General features: G+C 40.2%; 1 protein-coding gene across 4 annotated transcripts in view; it reads left to right on the forward strand.

Annotated features, from left to right (window-relative positions):
- BEGAIN (brain enriched guanylate kinase associated) overlaps positions 1–25,828 on the forward strand; it is a 284,146-nt gene that overhangs the window by 196,023 nt on the left and 62,295 nt on the right. For all 4 annotated transcript variants that reach the window (XM_056811266.1, XM_056811264.1, XM_056811267.1 and 1 more), the window contains one exon: positions 11,009–11,170. In XM_056811266.1, coding sequence (XP_056667244.1) covers positions 11,009–11,170 — 162 coding nt within the window. The remainder of the gene's footprint in view (positions 1–11,008; positions 11,171–25,828) is intronic.

Raw genomic sequence — 25,828 nt, forward strand, 5'->3', positions numbered from 1 at the left:
CTCAGAGCAAGTCACATCATCATCTATTAAATAGTGATAATATTTTTCCCCCATGGTTACATGATTCTTGTTGTCTCCCTCCCCTCTTTCCTCCCCGCTCCTGGAGGTAACAAGCAATTCCACTGGGTTATACATACATTAAGTGATAATCTTTTTTGTAGGGGCAGCTAGGTAGCATATTGGATAGAGCACTGGTCTTAGAATCAGAAAGACTCTTCTTCATAAATTCAAATCTGGCCTCAGATATTATCACCTATTAAACAAAGAGAATCTTATTTACTCTACCCCTTTAGAAATGACAACCCTTTCATATGTATGATCTCATTTAACATAATCTCAGGCTTCACAACAACTTTGTGAGGATTGAATAGTGTACATGAAAGGACCATTATCAATATTATCACCATCCCATTAGGAAAAACCCCAACCATTAGAGGCCTGTAAGAGATCAGAGCTTAAAGGACTCTAGAAGCACAGAATGGTTTATTTAGAAAGAACCCTGGGTATGATCCAGCCTGGGTGGTTCTTAACATAAGAGTCATAGACCCTTTTATGAGTAGATTTCAGAAGAGTCTGTCACTCGGATGGGAAAAAGTTACATCTTTATTTTTAACAATCTCCAATTGAAATTTAGCATTACCTTCTATTATCTAAAAATATTATTCTGAGAGGGTGTTCATTGGCTATACCAGAAGGCCATGATTCAATAAAAGGATAAGTATATGCAATGAGTTAGGGAAACTGAGGGACAGAGTGCCTTTCACTCATTTGGTAAATTAACAATTTTGTTTAGAGCCTCAAATTGAAAAGAAAATGAGAGGAGGCCTAGAAATAGGCACAGCTGGGTATAGAAAGCTTGAAAGCTTTGCTTGGAATTTCATTATATTCAGAGCTTTTGGGGAATCAATCAACAAAACTGTTAAGAATCTACAACTTATACCAGAAGCTAAAATTGATAGAATGCTTTACAGTTTATGGAGTATTTTATCAATATTATTTCATTTGAGGAACTGTGAGGTATATGGACATAAATCTAACAGTACCTGCCCTCATGAAATTAACAGTCCAAAAATGAGGCCCATACCCATGTATGAAGACCCAATTGGTCATGGAAATAATTTCTGCAAGGGCTTCCAGAGGGGAAAGATCACTGTGGATTGGAATGATGAGGAAAAGCTTCTTGGAGGAGGTGAGACTCAAGATGGGTATTAAAGGATGGGTAAGTTTTATAGAAAAAAATGGCAGGGAGGGCAACTAGTTGGCTTAGAGAATAGAACAGGAGACTTGAAATTGGGAGATCCTGGGTTCAAAGATGACCTCAGACACTTCCTCACTGTATTACCTTGATCAAGTCACATTTGCCTAGCCCTTGCCCTTCTGTCTTAGAGTTGTTACTAAGATAGAAAGTTTAAAGAGAAAGAAATGGGGAAAATATTTTAAATGGGGAAAGTAGAATGTACATATCAGGTCAGATAGCTAGGGTAACCCATGATGCCTTTCAGACATAAAGAAATACATGATAGAATTCTGTGGCATATAGACATTGTGTCTTGGATTAGAGTCATCAGGCTGAAAGTGGTACACAAGTTTAAATGGATTGCCAGTGGCCATAATGAGATTCATATGAAGTCAAGGAAGTTAGAATGAGAAGAGGGAATAAATGAAGGTTGGATTGTGGAATTGTCAAGGTGGCTTGGCTTCTCAGCCACTATTTCCACTGGTCCAGACACTGAAGAAATGTGTGACTGAAAAAAACAAAGACTTATTGAATAGTTCTCTGTGGGAGACATGAGAAAGACAGTAATGTGCTTTGACACTCCCTTGTTGTCTCTCTACTTTTGCCCACAGATTGGGATAGGGAACTTGGTTTAGTGGATAAAGTACTAGACCTGGATTCAAAGCAAAGGTGTGTTGGAAACAACTCCTATAGACTCAGGAAATCTCATTGTTCATTTTCAGTGTGGACCTCAGAAATTGGCAAAGACTACATAAATCAAGGCTTGATTTATTTTGTTGATTGTCTAGACCAGTGATGGGCAATCTTTTGAGCTTGGTGTGTCAAAATTCACCAAAAAACTGAGCATAAGTCAGGTGATATGTCAATTTGAAAAAAAACACCATAATTTCATTATATTTAGAATTTAAATAATAAAAATGTATAATTATAATATATAACTGTATTTAATAAACCAAAAACTAATTATTTAACTTACCAGCTTAGTGACTTCTTTGTTCATCTGTCAGTCAGTTTCTTTTGTTGGTCTTGATATTATTTAACTTGTGTGGGGTGCCATGAACTAAGATACGTGAGGGGGAGGGGGAATTCTTTAACCTGCCTATTAGTGACTTTTTTGTTGCTGAATTTCATTGGCTAAATCTTCAATTGAAGGTTGGCATTTTGTACACTTCAAGCCCAAGTAAGAGCTACTACCTTCATCTGTCAATCTGTTTCTTTTGTTGGTTTTGATATTATTTAACACTGAGAATAAGGTCTCACAAAAGTACGTAGAGGGAAAAATTGTGAGTAAAGCCATTGCTTTATTTTTCAGGGTGCTAAAAGTGTCTGGTAATGGGTTCCAGGCACTCCTTCTTTGAACATAGGCCAGAGCCCCATCCAGTCTTCCCATGGTCTGGCTCTGCCCCACCCCTCCCCAACAAGCTGTCCTGCTGCACTACAAGAGCAGCCCCTCCATCAGCCTGTCTGCCCATGCATGCTCCTTCGGTGCATGTGCTCCTCCTCCCCACCCCCACAGGAGCCCCACATGCCCCAACCACCCACCGCTGCCCCCCCCATCCCCATGGCAAATGGCTAGCATGTGGAGCCGCCTTCTCACCCCGACCCCTACCAGGCCAGGGGCATGGCCACGGCCAAGGCTGAGGGCATGTGGCTCCCTGGGTGGCTCCTGGGCCCTGTGGCACACTGAGCCCACATGCAGCCTCATGTCATCGAAAATGGCTATGCATGTCAGTGCTGACACATGTATCATAAGTTTGCCATCACGGGTCTAGACTGTGAAAAGTGATGGAGAAAATGTTAATCGTGCAGATTAAACTGAAAATGTCCTGTGTACTTTTGTTTCCCAGATAGCCAATTGTGAAACATAACAATATGTCACTGGGTCAAACTCTGTCTCAGATACCTACTAAGCTGTGACCTTGGATAAGTCATTTAAACTCTACGGGTCTCAGTTTCCTTACCTATAAAGTAAAGGGATTAGACTTAATGACCCTCAAGATCCCTCTTAGTTCTAAATCTATAGTTCTGTAAAGTTTGGTATAAACTATTCCTCCAAAGTTTAATGTGTTCTTTACAATGATTCATAGTTCTTAATTTGGTTAGTTCTTCTAAGATGGCTCAGAAATTATGATTAATCATAGCTGCTTTTATCTGTGTTTCCTTATTCGTGAATGGGGCAGGGAAGGGTTTCAAAAAGGAACTAGGTGGTGCAGTGAATAGAGTGCCAGGCTTGGATTCAGGAAGACCTGAATTCAAATCCAGCTTTGGACACATACTAGATGTGTGACCCTGGGCAAATCATTTATCTTTGCCTCAGTTTCCTAATATGTAAAATGAACTGGAGAAGGAAAGGGCAAACTATCCCAATATCTTTTCCAAGAAAACCCCAAATGGTGTCATGGAGAGTTAAATACAACTGAAAATGACTGAACAATAATAGCAACATTTCTATATAAAGAGAAACAGAACAGATGCTTTTATAGGGGTGAAAAGAGAAAGAGGGAACTCTTCCTGCAACCTACCAAACTGGGAGCTCAGATCCCATCTTTGTTTTCCTGTTTTCCTATCTGAACAGTCTTGAGGCTGGACTAGATCATATTTAAGGTTCCTTCTAACTTGGACATTCTATGTTCTAGGATACTGAAGCTCATCATAGCTCTCACAATCTATATATATTCTAGGATTTTACGCATCTTCGTATCTGGCATTCTGATAAGCTTTAGGATTCAAGACCCCTTCTAGCACATATTCATGATTTAAACTCTGTTTTTTTCTAATGTTTTATGATCTATAATTTAGGATCCCTTCCAAATCTTGCTTTCTATTATTCTTAAATTGTGATTATACTAATTGTCCTAGTCTTTTACTTCCCTGAGGCTTTGCTGTGAAAATAAACCAGGTAAGGTTTGAGAGAAATTTCAAACCCATTCCTGTCTGCTTAGGAATTATACACACACTAGCTTAGGTATTTTCTGTCTGTCTTTTTTATCTAACTAACTATCATTAGAGGGGAGTTGGTGTAGATATATTAATGTAACTGAATAGAACAAATGAGAGGAAGGCAAAGAATCCTCTCTCTCATTTCCTTAGACCCATACCATCCCATTCCTGACTTTATGCTCCTCTGGTCCTCCTTGAAAGTGAATTCAGTAATCAAGGAAATACATCTCAATGGGGACGGGAGGAAAACTCCACTGTTGTTTGCTGTCAAGCTCTGACGCTCTAAGTATGAAAAATGGCTGGGCCCAAGGACTGTCTTCCTTCCCCACTCTCTACCTCTCCCCCCTTTATGCTCATATACTTTCATCTGATGATAAATTACTTAGAATAGCTTCATGGTGTATGTTTGTAGGCAGATTAATCACAGTCTCTGAGTTCTCAACCAAAGGACAACAATTTTGCCCCAGGGCCTAATTTTCTCTGTGGAAAGAACTAGACAGCAGCAGTCCCATTGTCTGAAGCCTCTGCTAGAAACTGTTCATTTCCGCCAGTACCTTGTCCAACCTCCCAACCCATGTAGAAATTCTGCCTCTACACCATTCCTGATGAAGAACACACAGCTTCTACTCGAAAGTGGTCAAGCAATGGGACGGTCATCCTATCCCACATTCTTTGACAATTCTGATCATTAAGTCTGTCTCCCAGGAATTTCTACTTATTAGTCCTAGCATCCTCAGAGTGAGAAGGGAATCCAGAGGACATTCTGTCTCTTAATTCTTCTCTACAATGTCTCTGACAAATAATACTTGAAGTTTCCATTATTGGGGTCGTCATTCCCATCCACTAGCATAGCTCATTCCATGGTTGGACAAATTTAACTGGAAAAATGTCTTATCTAAATGCCATATACTCTGACCTCTTCCAGTACACTCCCTAATACATTGCTCTGTACACAATTTATGGTGAGTAATTATTTATTGAAATGTATTTTTTTAAAATTAGGCAGCTAAAATCTGTCATCTGTAATTTCAACTGATTCTTCTTATCTTTCCCCATCTCCTCTACCTTCTCCCTGTGGAGGAACCATTTTTCCAGTCAGTCAGATTTAAAACTGTGGAATCAGATTTAGCTCCTTTTACTTTCTTATTCTTCATAGGCAAACAGCAAGTTGCCATGTCATGTTGATTTTAGCATCACAGAATATCCTAACATCTGTCTCCACTCCCATGGCCACCTCCCTGGTTCATGATTTTATCACCTCTTGCCTGGGCATTAAGTGGTCTTCTGCCTCCATTCTTCTTCCTCTACAGTCTGTCTTTCACCATCCAGCTCCCAGATTGACATTCTTAAAACACAATTCTAACTATGCCATTATGAGATTTCAGTGGCTCCTCCTTCCCTCTAAGATAAAATACAAGCTCCTGTTTGACTTTTAAAGTCTTCACAATCCATCTACAGTCTACCTTTTTGGGACAGATAGATGCACATTGCTCCCCTAATACTTTAGAGCTCAGTCAAACTGCTCTGCTTGTTGTTTCTTCTAAATAACTTTCCATCTCTTAACTCTTACTTTTGTTAGGTTGTCCTCCATACCTTCATACCTCCTTATCTACAGAATCCCAGTTTCCTTTAAAACTCAGCCTGAGAAATACCTTCTATAGAAAGTCTATCCTGATCTTCCTAATTATTAATATCCTTCCCTGAAGTTATTTTGTTTATATTTTGAATTAGTAATATAAATATTAATAGTAATAAATATTAATATTCAATGTTGATATTAGTAAGGGCTAGTATTTATAGAGCATCTTGAGGTTTGCAAAGCACTTTACAAATATCTCATTTTATCCTCACAAAAATACTGAGAGGTATATACTACTATTATCTCCATTTTGTAGATGAGAAAACTGAAACAGACAGGAGTTATGTGACTTACCCAGGTCACACAGCTAGTAAGTGTCTGAGGCAGTATTTGAACTCGGGTCTTCCTAACTCTAGGCTCAGCGTTAAATCCACAGCACCCTCTAACTGCCTGGTATTTAATTTTCTTTGCATAGAAGATAAGTTATTTGAGGGTAAAGTTGGTGTCATCTTTTTGTCTTTGAATCTCAGTGCTTGGCAGGATGCCTAAAATACTATTGATGCTTAATAAACACTTGTCAAATGAAGCGAAATTGAATTTATCCTAGTTCAAATCATAAAATTGAAGAATCTTAAAGGTGGAAGTGATTTCAGAAGTCTTCCAGTCCAATTGGTGCCTGAAGCATGAATCCTCTCCATAACACCTTCACCAAGTGGTCATTAACTGTTTGTGTGTTTTCTTTTCAATGATAGGGGGGCTCATTATCCTCAAAAAACACCCCATTCCATTATTGGAGAGCTCTGATGTTTAGGGGCAGATAAGTGTCACAGTGAATAGAGTCCTAGGCCTGGAGTCAGGAAGTTTAAATCTGACCTCAGACACTTACCAGCTGTGTGACCCTGAGGAAATCACTTAACTATTTGCCTCAATTTCCTCCTCTATAAAATGAGCTGGAGAAGAAAATGGCAAACCATGCCAATATCTTTGGGAAGGTCATGGAGAGTTGGATGTGTTTGAAATAATCGTACATCTGCAATGATTAGTCACCTGAGCCAAAATCTGCCTCCCTGGACATTTCACCTGCTTGTGAACGAGAATGAAGCAGGACCTCAGCCTTTGTGCATGTTACAACCCCCTTAAAATCCAAAAGTATCAATCTTACTTTCTCAGACTTCCTTTTCTCATGGTTATAACATCCCCCAAGCCTTCAGCAGATCTGTGGATAACTTATCCCCTCACCATCCCAGCTACCCTCCTTTGTATTCATCTCAGTTTCTAAATTTCTTACCTAAAATCTCATGCCCAGAAATGAACTCAGTGCTCCAAATTCCTGAATAAGGCAGAGTACAATGAGACTATAGCTTTTTTGATTCGGAATCTATTAGAACATCCTGAAATCAAATGAACTTTTCTCACCTCTGTGTCCCAATCTTGCATCATAGTGAATTTTATTGAAAATAGAGGAAGAGGATTGTGAGGGGAAGATAGGTGAGATTAGTGTAATGATTGAAGTGAAGATTTAGAATTATGCCTTAGAGGTTAGTGGCAAAGTTGCTTAGTTTTCTTTGTCCTTTGGTCATTCAAATACACAAATATCAGCATCTTCCCATCTTAGACTAAATCATGCTCAAAAGTTTGGACTTTAAAAAGCAGGGATAGCATTGTTTTTTTTTTATTTTCCCAAGAGAGGCATATATCTGGGGAAATAAATTGTTCTCTTATGGGAAAACCCAGCTGAAAAAAAAATGAACCTGTGTTTACATCTGGGTATCTTGATAGGGTTTGTTTGATGGATGTAACAAGGAGATGTCATCATACTCAGGAGCCATTCACCTGGAAAAAGCTGACCAAAGGAAGGCTTCTAATGCAAAATCAGTTAATGTCACATTTTAGCCATTTTAATTAGGTAGAATTTTCTGCAGTTTTTGTTTCTTATTCTTCATTGGTCTAATCTATTTCTAGATACTTCTAGATTTAGAATCAGGATACCAGAATTCTAATCCTAACTCTGATACTTATTTCTCTGAGAACATGAGCCTGAGTTTCATCAGTTGTAAAATAGGGATAATAATACTTGTACTAGCTACCTCATTAGGAAAGGCTTCATAAAATTATTGAAATGTGTTATGGTGGAAACAACACTGCATATGGAGTAAGAAGACCCGAGCTCAAAATCTATCTCTGCTACTTATTACCTATGTGACAAGATCAAACCATTTACTCAGTGAACTTCAGTTTCTAAAATGAAAAAGTTGGAATAGATGCCCTCTAAGGTCCTTTGGTCTATGAGTCTGACAATTAGTATTAAGGTGAACACAGATATTTTGGTTAAGTAGCTGTTGAACAGGGACTTAAGCCATATTCTTGCCCTGATACTTCCATAAGAGAAAAATTGAAGAAACATGATTCTTTACTCCGGTGGTGATTTTTACTACACACATATCTATAGTGCTTTATAGTTAAAGACATTTTCTTTACAATAATTCTACAAGGTTGGAATTATAATTATTATCATCTCTATTTTACAGATTAGGAAACTTGGGAATTTCCCTATCTGGTGCTTTCCCTTTACATACTTCTTATATTCATTCTGTAATAAGATAAAAGGAAAAAAGCATGATGAACTTGGAAGAAGGAAAAAACTAGATTTGACCCTTGTCTCTGATTTTCACTAGGTATTGTGACAATGATTCTTTGAGCCTCTTTCCTTAATTATAAATTTTAAAAATATCAATTAAATGAAATATATATTATAACATAAGTTAATATATCATATGTAAAAATTTAAATTAAATATTTAAAATATATATACCTATTGAGATGTTGTAAAGAACAAATTAGATGACAGATATAAAGACTCTTCTTAGCCATTAAATGCTACATGAAGAACTTTATTATATTGCAATATATTCATTCAATCACCAATAAGACTTTGAATACTTACAGTGTGAATGTTCCTATCTACTTATAGTAGATGAAAGACACAGTCTTTGACAACTAGTTGATATAGTGAATAGAGTTCAAATGTGACCTCAGACACTTACTCTTTGTGGGTCTCTAGGCAAATCATTTAGCCTCTCCATTCCTTGGTTTCCTCATCTGTATAATAGGGATAAGAATAGCACTTACCCTTCTGGGTTGTTGTGAGGGTCAAGTGAGATGATATTTCTACCCTGCTTTGTAAACATTAAAGCACTATATAAATACTAGCTCTTATTATTAATGTTGTTCGCTTAAAGCAAGTTACAGTTTCATTAGGGAGACAAGGCATATAAGTATGAAAGAACTGGAAGATGATGACCCAAGACCATATTGGCTCAAGGATTCAGTTATCTGCACTTTGTGTTCTCCAGTGCTTAGTCAATAAGCACTTATAGAGCAACTACCATGTGCCGGTCACTGAGTTAAATGCTGACTCAACACGGCAGGCACTTAATAAATGTTCATTAAATTAAACTGATAAGGGTGTGTATAAAGCCCTTCACTTGGTCAAAAACAAAACAAAAAAAAAAAACAACTACCCAAGTCTGTGGTGAGATAGGCAAAACTGGAGAGCATTTCTTCAGAAAAATGTCAAGGTGTTTTAGTGGGCCCCAGGCTCAATATGAATCAGCTGTGACACAGAAGCCCAAAAATCTAGCACAGTCTTCAACTACACTAATAGAGACATAGTGACCAGGATGAGTGAAGCTATCACCTTGTCTATTCTCCTGACACTTAAATGCATTTTTCAATTGAATAGAATTGCCTGGGTCAGACCATAAGTGGAGTATTCTGTCCACTAATGGAAACAGCATTTTAGAAAGGACATTGACAAACTAAGATTTTCTATAAGGAGAATTACCAGAATGGTGAGAAGACATGAAGCCAAATGAAGAGCCCTTGAAGGAAATGTGATTGCTTAGAGAATATGATAGCAATCTTCAAAAATTTGAAGAGTTTGTTCTATTAGAAAGGGTTTACAGTTGTTCTGCTTGACCCCAGGGATAGGCTCTATGTCTTATCTGCTTCATAAAACATACCAGTTCTCTGTTATTCCTGAGAAATGAAAAGGGCAACCTGGGGAAAGATTGGCAAACTATGGAGTAGCCAGTGACCAAGAGGAGAGATGAAAAAATAGCCCAGGGAATCAGGCTGATTCTAAAGCCTAGATAGTCAGTCCCTAAATAAGTATCAAAATGGTTTCCCCAAGTTGTAGCCCATCAGTAAGAAAGAGGACTCAACTATGGTGCTGACCCAAACAACTGCCAACCTCTACTGCAGCAAACATGCTAGTAGAAAGATTGAGCTAGATTTTTGGTGTCTGTTCAAAGAGGAGATTAACTTGATCTTTACAATCCTTAATAGCATTTCAGATCCCTCCAAATATAGACACTCGTGAATCCCAAAGGAAACTGAAAGGAAAAAGGAAGGTAACATTTTCTTTTAACACCCTGGCTGAGTGCAGAAAAGTCAACTTCCGCCGATATAAGGGAAAAACTCCATTATAGTGAGAGCTGTCCAAAAGTGGAATGGGCTATCTCATCCCCAGAGCTCTTTTAAGTGAAAACTGAATGAGTGGGATGTCACAGAGGAGATTTCTACTTAGTTCTGGATTGAAGTAAAGAAACTCTCATTCTAAGAGTGTGATTAATTTGGTAGGCAGAAGGAAAAAGAGGCCACACACCATTTCCTAAGGGTCCTCATCATTTGCTCTAAAAGGATTAAGTGAGTAAGATGAGAAGCTCATAAATTAATCTCTTCAAAGTTCTACAAAGAGGAATCTCCTCCTTCAAAGTGCTCACCATCCAGACCAGAAAGAGCACTTGCCTGTGTTTCCAGAAGTGTAGTCCCAGAGCTACTAATAATTTGCTGAATGAGGAGCAGCCCCGTATCACAGTGCCAAGCTTGGAGTAGGGAGGTCCTGGGTTCAAATATGGCTTCAGATACTTCCTGGATGTGTGATCCTGGGCAACTTGCTTAACCCCAATTACCTAGCCCTTACTACTCTTCTGTCTTGGAACTAATGCACAGCATTAATTCTAAAATGAAAGGTAAGGACCGAGAGTGGGGGGATGGGGGGGAAGAACCAGAATAGGTAAGAAGTAGCTCCAGCATTTTCCTTGTGTCTAACTATTTATTGTGTTGTCTTCAGAAAATAAGTAAACATGGGCTCTCCCCCACATCCCACTGAATCAGTACCTTGAAACTAGCCAGAAAAATTCTCCCCAGGGGCTCACGGCTGACTCTCTCTTTTATGTGGTCCCTCACAGCACTCTCCAGGAGCAGAAGGGAGAATTGCGGAAGCGTCTCTCCTACACCACCCACAAGCTGGAGAAACTTGAAACTGAGTTTGATTCCACCCGGCACTACTTGGAAATAGAACTGCGGCGGGCTCAGGAGGAGCTGGAGAAAGTCACTGAGAAACTGAGAAGGTGAGTCTCAGGTTGTTGAATGAAAGATATAGACAGAAAGAGAGAATGAGAGAGACAGACAATCAGAGAATAAGAGAGACAGAGGCAGAGAGAGGCCACCCCTAAACATGGGAGGCAGGAGAGCAGCCTATGTGCACAGGGTCATCAGGAGGGGAAAACAGATTTGAGGCAAGTATTTCTTCCAAAAATATCTTTCTGAAATATTGAAATCCTGAGAATGACCATCTAAATACATGTATTCCCTAACTAACTAAGAACCAACTGACCTTATATAACCTGCATTTCTTTTTTTACAGAGATTTATTTATTTATAAGGCCACCTTTTCAGAGAGAAGCTATGTCAGGGACCTGGGACCTCTAGACAGAGAAGTAGGAGGGGTACAAAAGATAGCAAGGGGTTCAGAACCATCACTCTTCCACCCTTCGAAGTATGCTGTGCTTGAAGCCCCTTGACAATTTATAGCATAGCCACCAGAATTTGATTAAGAATTAGAATTAATTCATCTCTAGTCTACTCAACCCTACTCCCTGGAATCACTAGTCCTACTGCTATCATATCACTTGGTCCTGTGTCCCTTCCAGAACCACCATTTTTCAGTTGTCTCTCATTTTTTTTTACATCGTTGCAATTTTTCGGCACTGATCTCTTTCCATCCTTATTGTTGGCACTCACCAGCCTCCAGATCTTTCTCCTAACTATTTCAACAACTTTTAGAACCTGATTCACAGGTTCTCCCCCTCATATCATGCCTATAACAATATTCATGTTGGCAACTCTTCTAAGAGTGATCAGCTGACTTCTCAGTTTCTCTGCCATCTCCACTCCAGGACCTCCTTATCTGTTCTTCAGCTACAGACCAACAATCTTCCCTCTCTCAGCCTTGAACCACCTGAGCAACTCAGAACATTGAACTTCCTCAGTGTCATATCCTTCCACTTCTCCTACTCCCTAAACTTACTCTTTGCTCTTTTGTTGTTGTTGTTCAATGGGAGAAGCTTTGGACGTAGAGCCAGGACAGAGCTTGGCTTGAGTGCTTAAGATGCTCTACTTTTCCAAGCTTTGGTATCTTTGCCAGCAAATAAGGGTAATAATAATACTTGAACTATCCATTTCACCATTTTGGAAAGATCAAATGAGATTTTAGAAACACATACACATTCCAGCTTTGACCTTCCTACTTCATACTTCTTTCTGACCTTCACAGATGTCACATTCATGGTTCTTTCTAGTATTCCTATAATCATTCCTCTGCAGGCTCTTCATTCACATATGTGTCCTTTTACTGTGGATATTTCTACATCTTCAATTCTGACTTCTCATCTGAGTTCCACTCCCACATTTTCAACTGCCTAAAGAGCATCTCTACCTGGATGTCCCACCAGCAATTTATACTCAGTACATCCAAAGTGAACTATTTATATGTTCCCTTGTATCGGTTTCTCTTTATAATTTCCACATTTCTATCATTAGTACAACTATTTAGTTTATCTTCCATATTCTCAAGATAAATCATGGCTTTTCCCTCTCTCTTATCTCTTTCACTCATTACCATCTGTCTGGACTATTACAATAGCTTCCTTCCAGGTTTTTTCACGTCTACCATTAAATTAGTCTTCACATTTCTGTCTGAGTATTTTTATCTGTAAATTTGTTTGCCACTCCTCTGCAAGAATTTAAATTATCCCTCTACTACTTACTAAACAAAGTTCAATTTTTTTTGGCTTGGCTTTCAAAACTCCCTAGAATTTGGCACCAACCTAATATTTCAGTGTCTGGATTTTTTCTCACGTTATTCCCTTTCATATACCATATTCTCCAGACAAACGGGATACCTCCCCACCCCAGATTATAAACATTGCTTTCTGTTTCTTTGCTTCTGCTTAGATTTCCCCACCTGCCAAAAAATTTACTCTGCCCATTGAATTCCCTGTTGAATTCAAGGCTTTTATAAAGCCTTGAATTGAAGGCTTTTATAAAGTTTCAGTATCAGTAGTGCCCTCTCTTCCAAGAAACCTTTTCTGAAACTCTTAACAGAAAAGACATTTCTCCTTGGACCTCACCACATCCTTTTATGGCATTGGCATACATGCCCTGTTTCCTCCCTGACTTGCTGCCTCTGTAGCTACTACAACCCTGGATAGAAAAAGCTCTGGGTCCTTCTAATACTCACTGGCCCTATACCCTTGTAGAAGTCGCTTCTTTTGGCCTCCACTTGCCCCAACTACATGGTAGAGAAAAGTCATAAGACCATTATGAGCTCAAAAGGATGAAAGTAACCAAACTGCTAGAACCTTCCATTATTCAAGCAATCTGGTTAACTTAGGATTTGTTGAAATCCACAAACATTTATTATGTGCCTTATGTGTGCCAAGTACTCTTCAGGGTTCTAGAAGAAATAAAAAGATTAGAGGGGCCAGTAAGAATAGCGCGTCAGGCCTGGAGTCGGGACTCTAGACTCAGACATTTCCTAGCTATGTGACTCTGGGCAAATTATTACTTAACCCTACTTGCCTAGTCCTTGCCCTGCTGTCTTAGAGTATTACTAGGCTAGAAATTAAGGGTTAAAGAAAGAAGATTAGATGACAGCCCTTACCCTTATGAGACGTATTCTCTCTTAAGGCTATGACACTCAACGTTTAGAAAGCTGGAATATAACATAATCTGTAGTTAAAAAAGAGAACAAGAAGCAGTTATATGAAGCCTGAGAAAAAAGACATCATCTATCAGATGAGAGTCAGCTTGGAGTAGAGGAAAGGACGTGGGACGTGCATTCGGAAATGATCTGGGCACTTAGTAGCCATGTGCCTGTGGGCAAATCATTTCACTTTTACGAACCTCAGTCTTCTTATCTGTAAAACGGAGATAATAATCCCCCTGCTTTGCAGGATTGTTGTGAGGCTCAGATTAGATATTGTATGTAATGTGCTTTTTGCAAACCTGAAATCAGGATATAAATGTCAGCCATCATTATCCTCCTTTCAGACTGAGAGAAGCAGGAAAGGCTATGTAAGCAGGTGGCATTTCAGCTGGGTCATTGTGTGGGTGATGATATTTGGAATGGGAATAATAATACTTCCACTCTCTGCCTCACAGGGTTGTTGTGAGAAAAGGGCTTTGTAAACCAGAAAGCATTAAAGAAATGAGAGGAGTGGTTATTATCTTCATACGCCCACTTCTTGATGTCAATGTATATTTTATGGATGAATTGCTTCACTTTTTCCACTTGACGGGCACCGCCGATCCTTCTTCCATGAGAGCAGCAGAACCTGAGAGGCCAATTCAAGGTTGTTGTGTTTCCTGAAGGCTTAAGCTTTACTTTTCTCAGAGTGGAGCCATGAGCTGAGTAATTGCCAAAAACCCACCACAGTGGGTCTTTTTTTTTCTATGTTGGTAGCTCCTGACACCCAATCTAAAAACATAGAGGCTTCCTCCTTACTGGTCTTCCAAGTCTCCGTGAGAAATAGTAGCAGATGCTCTATCCTAGGTGTTCAGAGACCTGGAGGTAGTACAGAGAAGCAGGAACCGGTGTTGGGTTTAGAAATCGGACCTAGGTTCAGATCCCAGCTCTGCCACTGATGACCTGTGTGGTCTTGGGCAAGGCCTTTAACCTCTTTGAGACTTGTTTCTTCACCTGTAAAATAAGGGCATTGAGGTGGCACAATGGATAAAGAACCACACCTGGAATCTGAAAGACTTATCTTCCTGAATTCAGATTTGGCCTCGGACTAGCTATGTGACCCTGGGTAAATCATTTAACTCTGCCTCAGTTTCTTCATTTGTAAAATGAGCTTGAGAAGGAAATGGCAAACCACTCCAGAATCTTTGCTAAAAAAAAAAAACCCAAATGACTGAAAAACAACAAAAAATAAGGGAGTTAGAAATGTGATATATTTTAACCATTTACCTTCTGCCTTAGAATCAATACAAATATTGGTTCCAAGGCAAAAGAGTGTTATGGGTTTGGCAACTGGGATTAAGTGACTTGCCAGGATCATGTGGCTTAGAAATGTTTGTGGTCAGATTGGAACTCAAATCCTCCTGATTCCAGACACTGAGCCACCTAGCTGCCTTAGCACACATGATTTTTAAGGTCCCTTCCTTTCCTAAAGCTATGATAGTCTGTGGAACCCAAATCAGGCACTGCACATAGATTATGTGACATTGAAAATACTTAAGTCATGTCCATTCTTGAAGCCCCAGCTTCCTCCTGGATGAGATGAGAGGTTGGGAGTCAAAGATCTTTGCCATTCCCTTCTGGGATTAACAAAAACAAAACTTCCTAACAACTAGAATTATCCAAAAGCATCATAGGCTGACTTAGTAGATAGTGGGTTTCTGCACACTAGAGGTTTCCGAGATTCTAGGAATCTTATTGCAGTCGTATCAGTCCTGCAGCCTGTGTGCCAGCTACTCCTCTTTTGAAATGGCATTTCTTTGTTCCTGTAAAGCTCCTGGAGTTGCCACACCTAAGGCACAGGACAGGATTGCCCTACAACACACTAGGGAAGAGCCAGGAATCCTGACTCTGCCAAAACTATCATCCCTGAGGAAATAATTCCAGTGATAAGTGACATTTATGTAGCATTTGCAGTTTGCAAAGCGCTTGGTGTACATTTTCATGGCCACATCAACATAGTTAAACCAGGATGAGAAGAAGCAACAGTCTCACCTCACTAGCTCCAGTGGGAAATTATAGACACTGACCAGAAGTAGAGAAGGAAAGGGACAGCTAGACAGCACAATGGATTGAGAGCCAGTCCTGGAGATGGGAAGTCCTATGGTTCCAATCTGACCTCAGACACTTCCTAGCTGTGTGACCTTGGGCAGGTCATTTAACCTCTTATTGCCTAGCTCTTACCTTTCTTCTGCCTTAAAAACCAACACGATGTATTTATTCTAAGATGTAATGTTAGGGTTTTTTAAAAAAAAAGTAGGGGGTAGCTGGGTAGCTCAGTGGATTGAGAGCCAGGTCTAGAGATGGGGTTCAAATCTGGCCTCAGACACTTCCTACCTGTGTTACCTTGAATAGTCTTTTAATCCCCATTGCCTCGCCCTTACTGCTCTTTTGCCTTGTAAACAATACACAGTATTGATTCCAAGATGGAAGGTAAGGGTTAAAAAAAAAGGAAGAAGTAGAGGATGAATCAACTGATAAAGGAAACAGACTAAGAGACTTCCAATTACAATGGCCCAAGCATGGTTAGGCTCAACTTTCTTATTAACACAAACCCCTCCCAGTTTACAAAAGACTATATATTTCCTTCACATTTGTAGACTGTATGGTCCTTTGTGAGATGTAAAGCCCTTTGTAAATGACAGAGGGTCTTGTTCTACAAAGTCCTTTATGGTTTACAAAGACCAGAGAATATTGACAATCTGGAAAGTTTGAACAACATATCTTAGTAAGGTGAAACTTAATATGGAAAAAAAGTCAAATCTTATGCCTGAGTTCAACATTATTAACTTCACAAGTACAAGATGGAGAGAGATGTGACTATACAAGAGTTCATTTGAAGAACAATATTTTTTTCAAAAAGTTCAGCTTTGTGACTCAGTGGATTGAGAGCCAAGTCCAGAGACAGGAAGTCCCGAGTTCACATCTGGCCTCAGACACATTCTAGCTGTGTGACCTTGGGCAAGTCACTGAGCCCCAACTGTCTAGTCCTTACTGCTCTTCTGTTTTAGAACCAATACTAAGTATCAGTCAATTATCAATTAACTAATCAACTAGTTAATTTCTTTTAAAAGTAAGGGTTTATTTAAAAAAAGAAGAAAGATCTGAGCATTTTAGTAGATGGTAATTTCAATACGGTGAGTATGATAATATGGCAGCCAACAAAGGCAATTCAGTCTTAATCTGGATTAAGCAAGCAGTGTCCAGAAGTAGGGAAGTGATCGTCCCTCTGTACTCTGCCCTGGGTCAGATTCCTTCTGCAGTTTTGTGTCATTTCCACATGATTTTTAGGGAAGACACTAACAGGTGAGAGAGTGTGTCCAGATCAGGATAACCAGGATGGTGAAGACATTTACCATTAGGCCACGTAAGACTCATTTGAAGAAACTGGACATTTCACATGGAGAGGAAAAGACTTGGCATTTGGCAGACATGATAGCTCCCTTAAGTCTTTGAAAGGCAGTCACAGAGATGAAGAAATAGATATTTTTTCTCTTGATCCTAGATGGGAAACCATGAAAAGTATGAATTAGGTGTCATGAGTCAAATTACAGAATTCATAGAACAAAAAAGATCCCAGCACCCAAAAGGAGAAGAGGCTGGCTTGGTGGACAGTGGCTTTCATGGCCTTTGATTGGATGTGTTGGAAAGGGGATTTGTGTTTGAGTGTTAATGGGTTGGACCATCTAACCACTGTGGTCCCTTCCAGCTAAGGATCTGGGACAGTGTTTGGAGGTTCACAGCAAGTGATTAATAAATGCTTGCCAACTGGTCACCTCACTGACCAAAGAGCTTTGTGTACATCTTTTCATTTGTTCCTCTCAGAGATCCTGTGAGATGGGTAGCCCAAGTCTAATTGTCCTCACTTTACAGATGGGGAAGTGAAAGAAATTAAGTGACTCATGCATAGTCATTTAGCTAGTTGGTAGCAGAATTGGGCTTGGAAGCCAGTCTTCTGATTCCAAATTTGGCATTTTCTCTTCCCAACCTGCTTCTCATCATGCTGCCCACACACTGAAAATGCTGACCATCATCCTTATCTCCCCTAGCAGCACCCCCTTGGATTCCATTGCTGGGCTCCCCCGGCTCTCATAGGCAGCTTCCCCTCTGTCTTGCAAAGAGCGGGACTTCCGTGCCACTCCTTGGCCATCTTCCCACCATGGCACTATGCATGGCACCCAGCGAGGAGGCTTTTCTCACCAATCCCCTCCCCTGTGTCATCTCCCCCTATTTAAATATAAGCTCCATGAGGGCAGAGATGCTTGTTTGTAAAACCCATCTAGTCCAACCAGCTCCTTTTACCTAGCCATAGAGGTTAGGTGGCTTTTCCAGGGTCCCACAGATATTAAGCATTGAGCTAGGATTTGAACCCACCGAATTCAAATCTAGTGCTCTTTCCACTGCACCACATTGCTAGAAGCCAATGCTAGGTATCGGGATACTAAGACAAAAATACAAAGCATAACTGCCCAAGAAGTTTACATTGAGGGGAGAGGGTAGGCAAAAAATACAAGGTAATTATCAGTTAACAATAGGCATTAACACAGCAGAAAAATAAAAAAGCTAAAAAGAGTATTTTGTTTGGAGCAGCCAGGTGGCTCAGTGGATTGAGAGCCAGGTCTGGGATCAAATCTGGCCTCAGACACTTCCTAGCTATGTGACCCTGGGCAAGTCACTTTACCACCAGAGCCTAGCCCTTACCGTTCTTCTTCCTTGAAACCAAGACATAATATTGAGAGAAGAGGGAAGGTAAGGGTCGTCTTTTCTAAAAGGAGTATTTGGTTAGACACGTGTCCTAGACGTGGGTGGTGATGATCTTACTCTATTCTGCCCTGCTCAGACCTCATCTATAGCATTAGGTTCAGAACTGGGTACCACATTGAGGAAAGATGATGGCAATCTGGAGAGTGCCTCCAAGAGGGTGGCCAAGCTAATGAAGAAACCAGGATCAGATGAAGGAAATGAAGGTGTCGAGCATTGAGATGAGGGGCCCAACTTGTCTTGGAGTATTCAAATGTTTACAATGTGGAAGAAGGGGTTAGATTTGCTCAGTTTGGCCCCAGAGAGCAAAACAAGGAGCAGCAATTAGATGCTATAGAGAACAAATTTAGACTCAATAGAAATCCAGTTAATTAGAGATGCCCCAGACAGTGGAATGGGCTGCTTCAGGAAGTAGTTATTTCCCTCCAAAGCTCACTGGGATCTGGGGGAAGGGGAGGTGCAGTTCTCTGCTCAGTTATAAGAGGAATTGGACGGCCTCTGCTTTTTGCCTTTGAGAGTCTGAAGTTCTATAATCTGATATAACTGCCACCTGAAGCCAGAAGCTCCTTTACAATGTTCCTGGTGGGTGGTCATCCAGCCTCTGTTTGAAGGCCTCCAGTGATGGAAAACATTACATGCCAAAGCAGCCCCATTCCATTTTTGGACACCTCCAATTGTTAGGAAGCTTTTTATATCAAGCTAAAATTGGCCTCTCTGCAACTGCCACCCATTGTTCCTCTTTTTGCCCTTTTTGACCAAGAAGAGCAATACCCCTTTGGATATTTAAAGACACATCGGTCATGATCCCCACCATCTCCCCTCCCCTCTCCACTCCTAAAGTCTTCTGTTCTTAGGGTTAAAATAATTTCTGTTCTTATAAGCCAGTTCTTATGATGGCATGGCCCTAGTTTGCTCACTATCCTGGTTGCCCTACTCTGATGCTCCAGTTAGAGATGGTCAGTTACTTTCCCAAAATGGGGCATCAAGGATTGAAAATAGGACTCCAGAGGCAGTCTGACCAGCTCAGAGGACACTGAGACCACGACTGTCATTCATTCTAGCCTGCTATTAATGCAACTTAAAATTAAAGTGACTTTTTTCACTGCCATAGCACATTAGTGCTTAATACTGAACTTTGGGTCCATAAAAACTATCCACTCTTATTCACAGGAGCCGCTGTATACCCCTAGCTTCCCCACCCTGTGGCTTAACCAATTGGTTTTTGGAAGTTAAGTGGCTGTCTGGTCTGGTCTGGTTGAAAAGACTATTTTTTAACTTATTGGTCGTTTTGTTTTGATTCAAGAGGTAATTATCAATAAACACTCAAACTAACAAAGTATATTGTCCAGGACAACTAGGTAGCACAGTGAATAGAGCACCAGACCTGGAGTTGAAAGGACCTTGGTTCAAATCTGGATTCAGACACTTCCTAGCTGTGTGACCCTGAGCAAATCACTTAACCCCCATTGCCTAGCCCTTGCCTTTCATACTAAAACAGAAATTAAGGAGGGGGGAAGGTATATTGCCCCCATTCCCCCCCCCAAAAAAACTGTTAATCATTTTTTGTCAGAATGGAGAAAGGTATCCTTTAATATTGATAGCACGCTGCTAATATTAACCATTGTGTTTGACCAGTTTTGTTTTTAAGTTTGTTTCTAAAGTGTTTTTGATCTGAAGTTAATTAGCCCAGCAAATTCCGCTTTCAGTATTGACCTGTGACAGACACTGTTACCTCCTGAAACAAATGTAAAATCCTCTGTGTGACATTTATTCCTGCCCTGATTTCCTTCTATCTCTCCAGTCTTCTTACATCTTTCTCTCTTCACCCCACAGTACTCTGCAATCCAATGACCACAGCTCCTTGCTGTTCTTCACATGATACACCATATCTCCACACTCCTGGCATCTTCACTCTGTTCCTCTTGCCTAGAACATACTCTCTCCTCATCGCTGCTGCTGGACTTCCTTCTCTGCTTTCATTCAAGGTCCAGAGAAAACCTCCACCATCTATAAAAATTTTTCTCAAACTCTTTTAATGCTAGTGGCTTTCTTCTATTGGTTATCTCCATTTTAGCCCATTTAAACAAGCTCATCTTGTCTGTATATGGTGTTTGTGTGTTATCTCCTCCTTGATTAAGCTATGAGCTCCTTCCCTGATAAGGGGACTGTCTCTTCCATTTCTTTGTATCCCTAGTAATGGCTGGCACATAATTGGTGCTTACAAAAGGTATGGGGTCTTTGGGATGTTCATGGAGGATCCACACCTCTGGAGTGAGGGCTTACGGAGCCCTTTTCTGGGCTGGACCTGTGGTATCCACCTCTCATCCAGCTATCTCCTACGGCTCCAAGAAGACAGTCACAACCTGGTAAAACCATCTCAGCAGACAAGCTAAATCAGACTGAGGGTAACTGACAGGCCTCAGACCCATCAGTGAGTTAGGGGGGTGTCTAGCCCAAGCATGGGAAGACTTCCCCTGGCAAAATGGTCACATGAGAACGATTTGTTCCCAAGTCCATTAAAGCAGCTAAAGTAGGCACTGTGGAATGTTTAGAGCTTGGCAAGACCTCAGAGAAGCCAAGTTCATCCTCTGCATTCTGGGTCATCACCAATCATCCTGACTTTTGTCCTGCCACTGGACTTAGATGACTTTGAAAGAGAGAGGCTGATAACTTTGTGAAATGGCCTCACTTAAATCCAATTAACTTGCAAGTCATCAACTGTTGACCTCATTGGTCCTCTTTGAAAACCAAGGATGAACAACCACCACCAAATGCATATTGACCAGCTCTCATCTCTTTCCCAAGAGTCCACAGATGCTTACCTCCCATTTGGCCAGATAGATGATAATGATTTTTTTTTTGGCCAACTCAATTCTCATAGAGGAATTGTGACTTGAACTGGTGAAGGGTATCCACACAGAAGGGAAATCATGAAATAATTATCTCCTAGCTCCCAGGGGTATGGGTGAGGAGAGCACTTACCCCTGAACTTCCTTTTAAAAATGGGAGTTGCTGTCATTGGTAATTGGTTATAACAAGTTACAGTTCTGCACACATGCTTAGAGATGTTTCGTCAGCGAGGCAAAATAGTCCAGGTGTTCTGAATTCCACCAGGAAGTAGAAACAAACTCTTCTGTGACAATGCTTTTCAAAAAGTGTTGGCAACATGGGCCTCTGAGGAAAGAAAAAAAAATAGAAACTTTGTTGGGCTACTAAGACAGTGAACCTTTGTCCACTCCTCCACACATATATAACCAAGGATCCTCAAAGAATGGCATTTCAAATAACTGAGAATTTAAATCAGGGGATTCTAACCTTTTTTTGTTTCATGGACACTTTTGGCAGTCTGGTGAAGTCTATGGGCCCCTTCTCAGAATAATGGGTTTTTTTTTAAAGCCTTACCTTCTATCTTAGAATCAGTATTCTGTATTGGTTCTAAGTCAGAAAAGTAATAAGGGCTAAGCAATTAGGGGTTAAGGGATTTGTCCAGAGTCACACAGCTAGGAAGTGTCTGAAGACAGATTTGAACCTAGGACTTCCCATCTCTAAGTCTGGTTATCTACTAAGCCACCTACCTGCCTCAGAATAATGTTTTTAAATGCATAAAATAAAACACAGAGCAAACAAAGGAAGGTAATTATATTGAAATTCAGTTATTAATATATTTTTAAAATAAGCTTGTGGACCTCAATTTAAGCCCCTGGCTAAAACCTTTAGACACCAAAGTTTTTAAGTGTTCCTGCTGTAGATGGCAGTTTCTGTGAAATAGATGACACTTTTCCTTGCCTTCTTAAATAGTACTACTTGTGCAATTTAACCTTCTTCAGTCTTAAGTCCAAAACTGAAGACCTTCAGAAAAATGAGAGTATTTTTATCACTGCCAACATCAAAGGGAAGAGATTGAGAAGAGTAAGGCACATCCGAAGAATGAGTTTCCAGCCATTCTCATCGAAACTTCTTCTAGCAGTCCTGCTCCTCCCTGCAATTTGTTTCTTCTAAATGTCCATGGGCTGGGAAACCTGGTAACCAAGCTTGTTAGAATTATGTGTGAAAAAGAAATCAATAGGCTGCAAGTGAAAGCAGAGGAAACTTCTGTGAGTGAAGTTCATGAGCTTTCATTCATGGGCTTTGTAACAGCAATCAGGGATACTCAGAGCCTGTCTTCCTACCTTCTTAACTTTTTGTTTAAACCCTCACTGTCATGAGCCACCTAACTGCCCCTGCCTTCCTAACTTTCAACCTTTTTTTTCTGATAGATGAGATTACTGCATTGGTAGGCATAAGGCAGATACAGAATCCCTAGGGAGTTGTTACAAAGGGATCAGTTATGGCTGATTAAAAGGGACTCCCAAACAACACTGTCCAAAAATGGAATGAGCTACCTACTATAGGTAATGAGCCTCCCATCACTGGAAGAATTCAAAAATATAATTCAATTCAACAAGCCTAAGCACTGGGGCAAAGAAAAACACCAAAGCAGTTCCTGATCTCAGGGACCTTACATCCGACTGGACCTTGGGTTGGGGATACATGTACACAAATAAGTAAGTTTTAGGTAGGAGAAGGGACAGAGTTAATGACTGAGGTAACTGGAAGAGTCAGATGACACCCTTACTAAAGAGAAAAGATTCTAAGAAATTTAGATGGGAGAGTACATTCCAGGCAAGGGAAGAGGGGCAGCCTATGTGAAGTCGTATCCCAGAAATGGGCAATATAGAATGCCAAGTTTGGAGAATGGCAAACTCCATTTTCCTCAGAGGGTAGAATGTTTGGAAATGGTATGGTGGAATCAGATTGCTGGGGGATTTCAATGCCAGACTGAAAAGTCTCTTAAATTATCCCAAATTTGTTAGGAGGGGACTGATGGGGTGAGAAAATTATCTTGTGAAGATTGTTTTGACGACTATGGGGAGGAGAAATTGGAATCAAGAAAGTTGCCCAGGAAACAATTACAGTAATCCAGTAAAAAAATTACAGGTTTCTGGGAGCAGTTAGATGGCTCAGTGGATTGAAAGCCAGATCTAGAGACAGGAGGTTCTGGGTTCTAATCTGGTCTCAAACACTTCCTAGCTGGGTGACCCTAGACAAATCATTGAACCTCCATTGCCTAGATCTTACCAATCTTCTGCCTTGAAACCAATAGACAGAATTGATTCTAAGATGGAAGGTAAACATTTTAAAAAGGAAAAGTTAAGAGATTCTGAATTAGAATAATGGTTATGTAAGTGGAAAGAAGGGGGTGAATGTAAGCTGTGAATAGGGGATGGACAACTTAGCAGCTGACCAGATCAAGGGGCAAGGGAGAAGGAAGAATCATGATTAATTTCAAAGTTGTGACAGGGATATTTTTAAGAGAAATAAGGGTGTTTGATAGAGGGCAAGTACAGAGGGAAAGATGAGTAGAGTTTTGGACATTATGAGATGCCTTTTAGTCATCAATATGGAGAAGATCAATAGGGAGTTGGCTAAGTTCAAGAAAGGGATGTTCAAGAGAGGGATCTAGGTCTGATATATAGCTTGGGGAGGCATCAGCCTAATGATGATAACTGACCCTTGGGAGTCTTGGGAAAAGTATGGAAAGTGAAGGAAAAGGCATAGAACAGTCTTGGGGGAGACCCACATTTAGGTAGTAAGAGATGGATAATGATTAGGAAAGAATACTAAGAGGGAAAAATCAGGTAAGAAGAGAAGCAGGAGAGAGCAATGAAATGAAAACCAAGGCAGGAGAGGGTGTCTGGGGAGAGCAGTAGCTAAATTGTGTTTCTATGAGGATTGAGACAAGGTCCTTAAATGCAGCAGTTGAAATAGCGTTGTTAACTGGGGTTCCTGGGTGGCTCAGTAGATAGAGAGCCTACCGTGAAGATGGAAAGTCCTAGATTCAAATTTAGCCTCAAATAATTCCTAGCTGTATGACCCTGGACAAGTAATTTAAACCCAATTGCCTAGTCCTTACTATTCTTCTTCCTTGAAATCAATATTCAGTATTGATTATAAGAAAGAAGATAAGTTTAAAGGGGAAAAAAAGATTATCATTACCTATAGAGAAAAGTTTAAGGTGGAATGGTAGTCTAAGAATCCAGACCACTAAGGTAGATGGTCTTCTGTCAGGGCTGCTATAGAAGGTCAGGCAGTCAATAAGTATTTATTGAGTGCATTCACTGTGCTAAGGCCCAGTGATAGAAAAAGAGGGCAAAACCCTTAAAGAGTTCAGAATCTAATGGGGCAGACAACAAGCAAACAAGTATGTATAGACAAGCTATGGACAGGATCACTAGGAAAAAATTAAGAGAGGTTGGGAAAGGGTTCCTGTAGAAAATAGGAATTTAGTTGGGATTTAAAAGAAGCCAGCAGGTAGAAATGAAGCAGAAGAACATTCCATGCATGGGAGACAGGCAGAGAAAATGCCCAGTGCCATATTGGTTAGTGATTACAATACTGTGAGCTCATGAAAGCAAGTATCTGGTTTTATCTAAACCCCTCACTTCCCCCCTGTTCCTAGCATAATGTTTTGCACATAGTAGGTACCAAATCTGGACTCATATAATGACTGATTATTTGGGGAGAAGATTGGATGAGTTAATCTCTGAAGCTCCTTCTGTGTGCTGATATTCTGTGATTCTATTTGGTCCAGAAAAAAAAAGTGTAAGTGCAACAACAATAATTATAGTTCCTCCTTCTATGGCACTTTTAAGGGGAAAGGGAATGAACTTTTATTAAGTACTGACTATGTGCTTTACACATATTATCTTATTTGATCCTCACAACAACCCTGTGAGGTAGGTGATATTATATCCCTATTTTATAGATGAAGAAACTGAGACAGACCGACTTTAAGTGTCTTGTTGCTAGTTATTGTCTGAGGCTAGATCTAAACTCACATCTTCCTAATGGAAGGTTTAGTGCTCTGATCCACTGGACAACTTAGCTGCCTAACATGGTGAAAACCTTGTGAAGTCATTACTATAGGCATAATTTTCCCTATTTACTAGAAATTCAAGAAAGCTTCAGAGACAACATGACTTGCCCCATATAAAAAAAATCCAAAACAGTTAAGATTGAAGCCCAAACTCTAACCCTATCTCCCAACTCCAGGCTCATCTCTCTTGCCATTAAACCATATTGTCCATAACAGGCACACAGATTCACAGTGGAAAAGGTTCAGCTGTGTTCCTGAGAGACCAGGACCCTCAGTCCTAGTAGAGATGCAAGGCACAAATACTGT

Source organism: Monodelphis domestica, chromosome 1, assembly GCF_027887165.1.
Source record: "Monodelphis domestica isolate mMonDom1 chromosome 1, mMonDom1.pri, whole genome shotgun sequence".
NCBI classification, from domain to species: Eukaryota; Metazoa; Chordata; class Mammalia; order Didelphimorphia; family Didelphidae; genus Monodelphis; species Monodelphis domestica.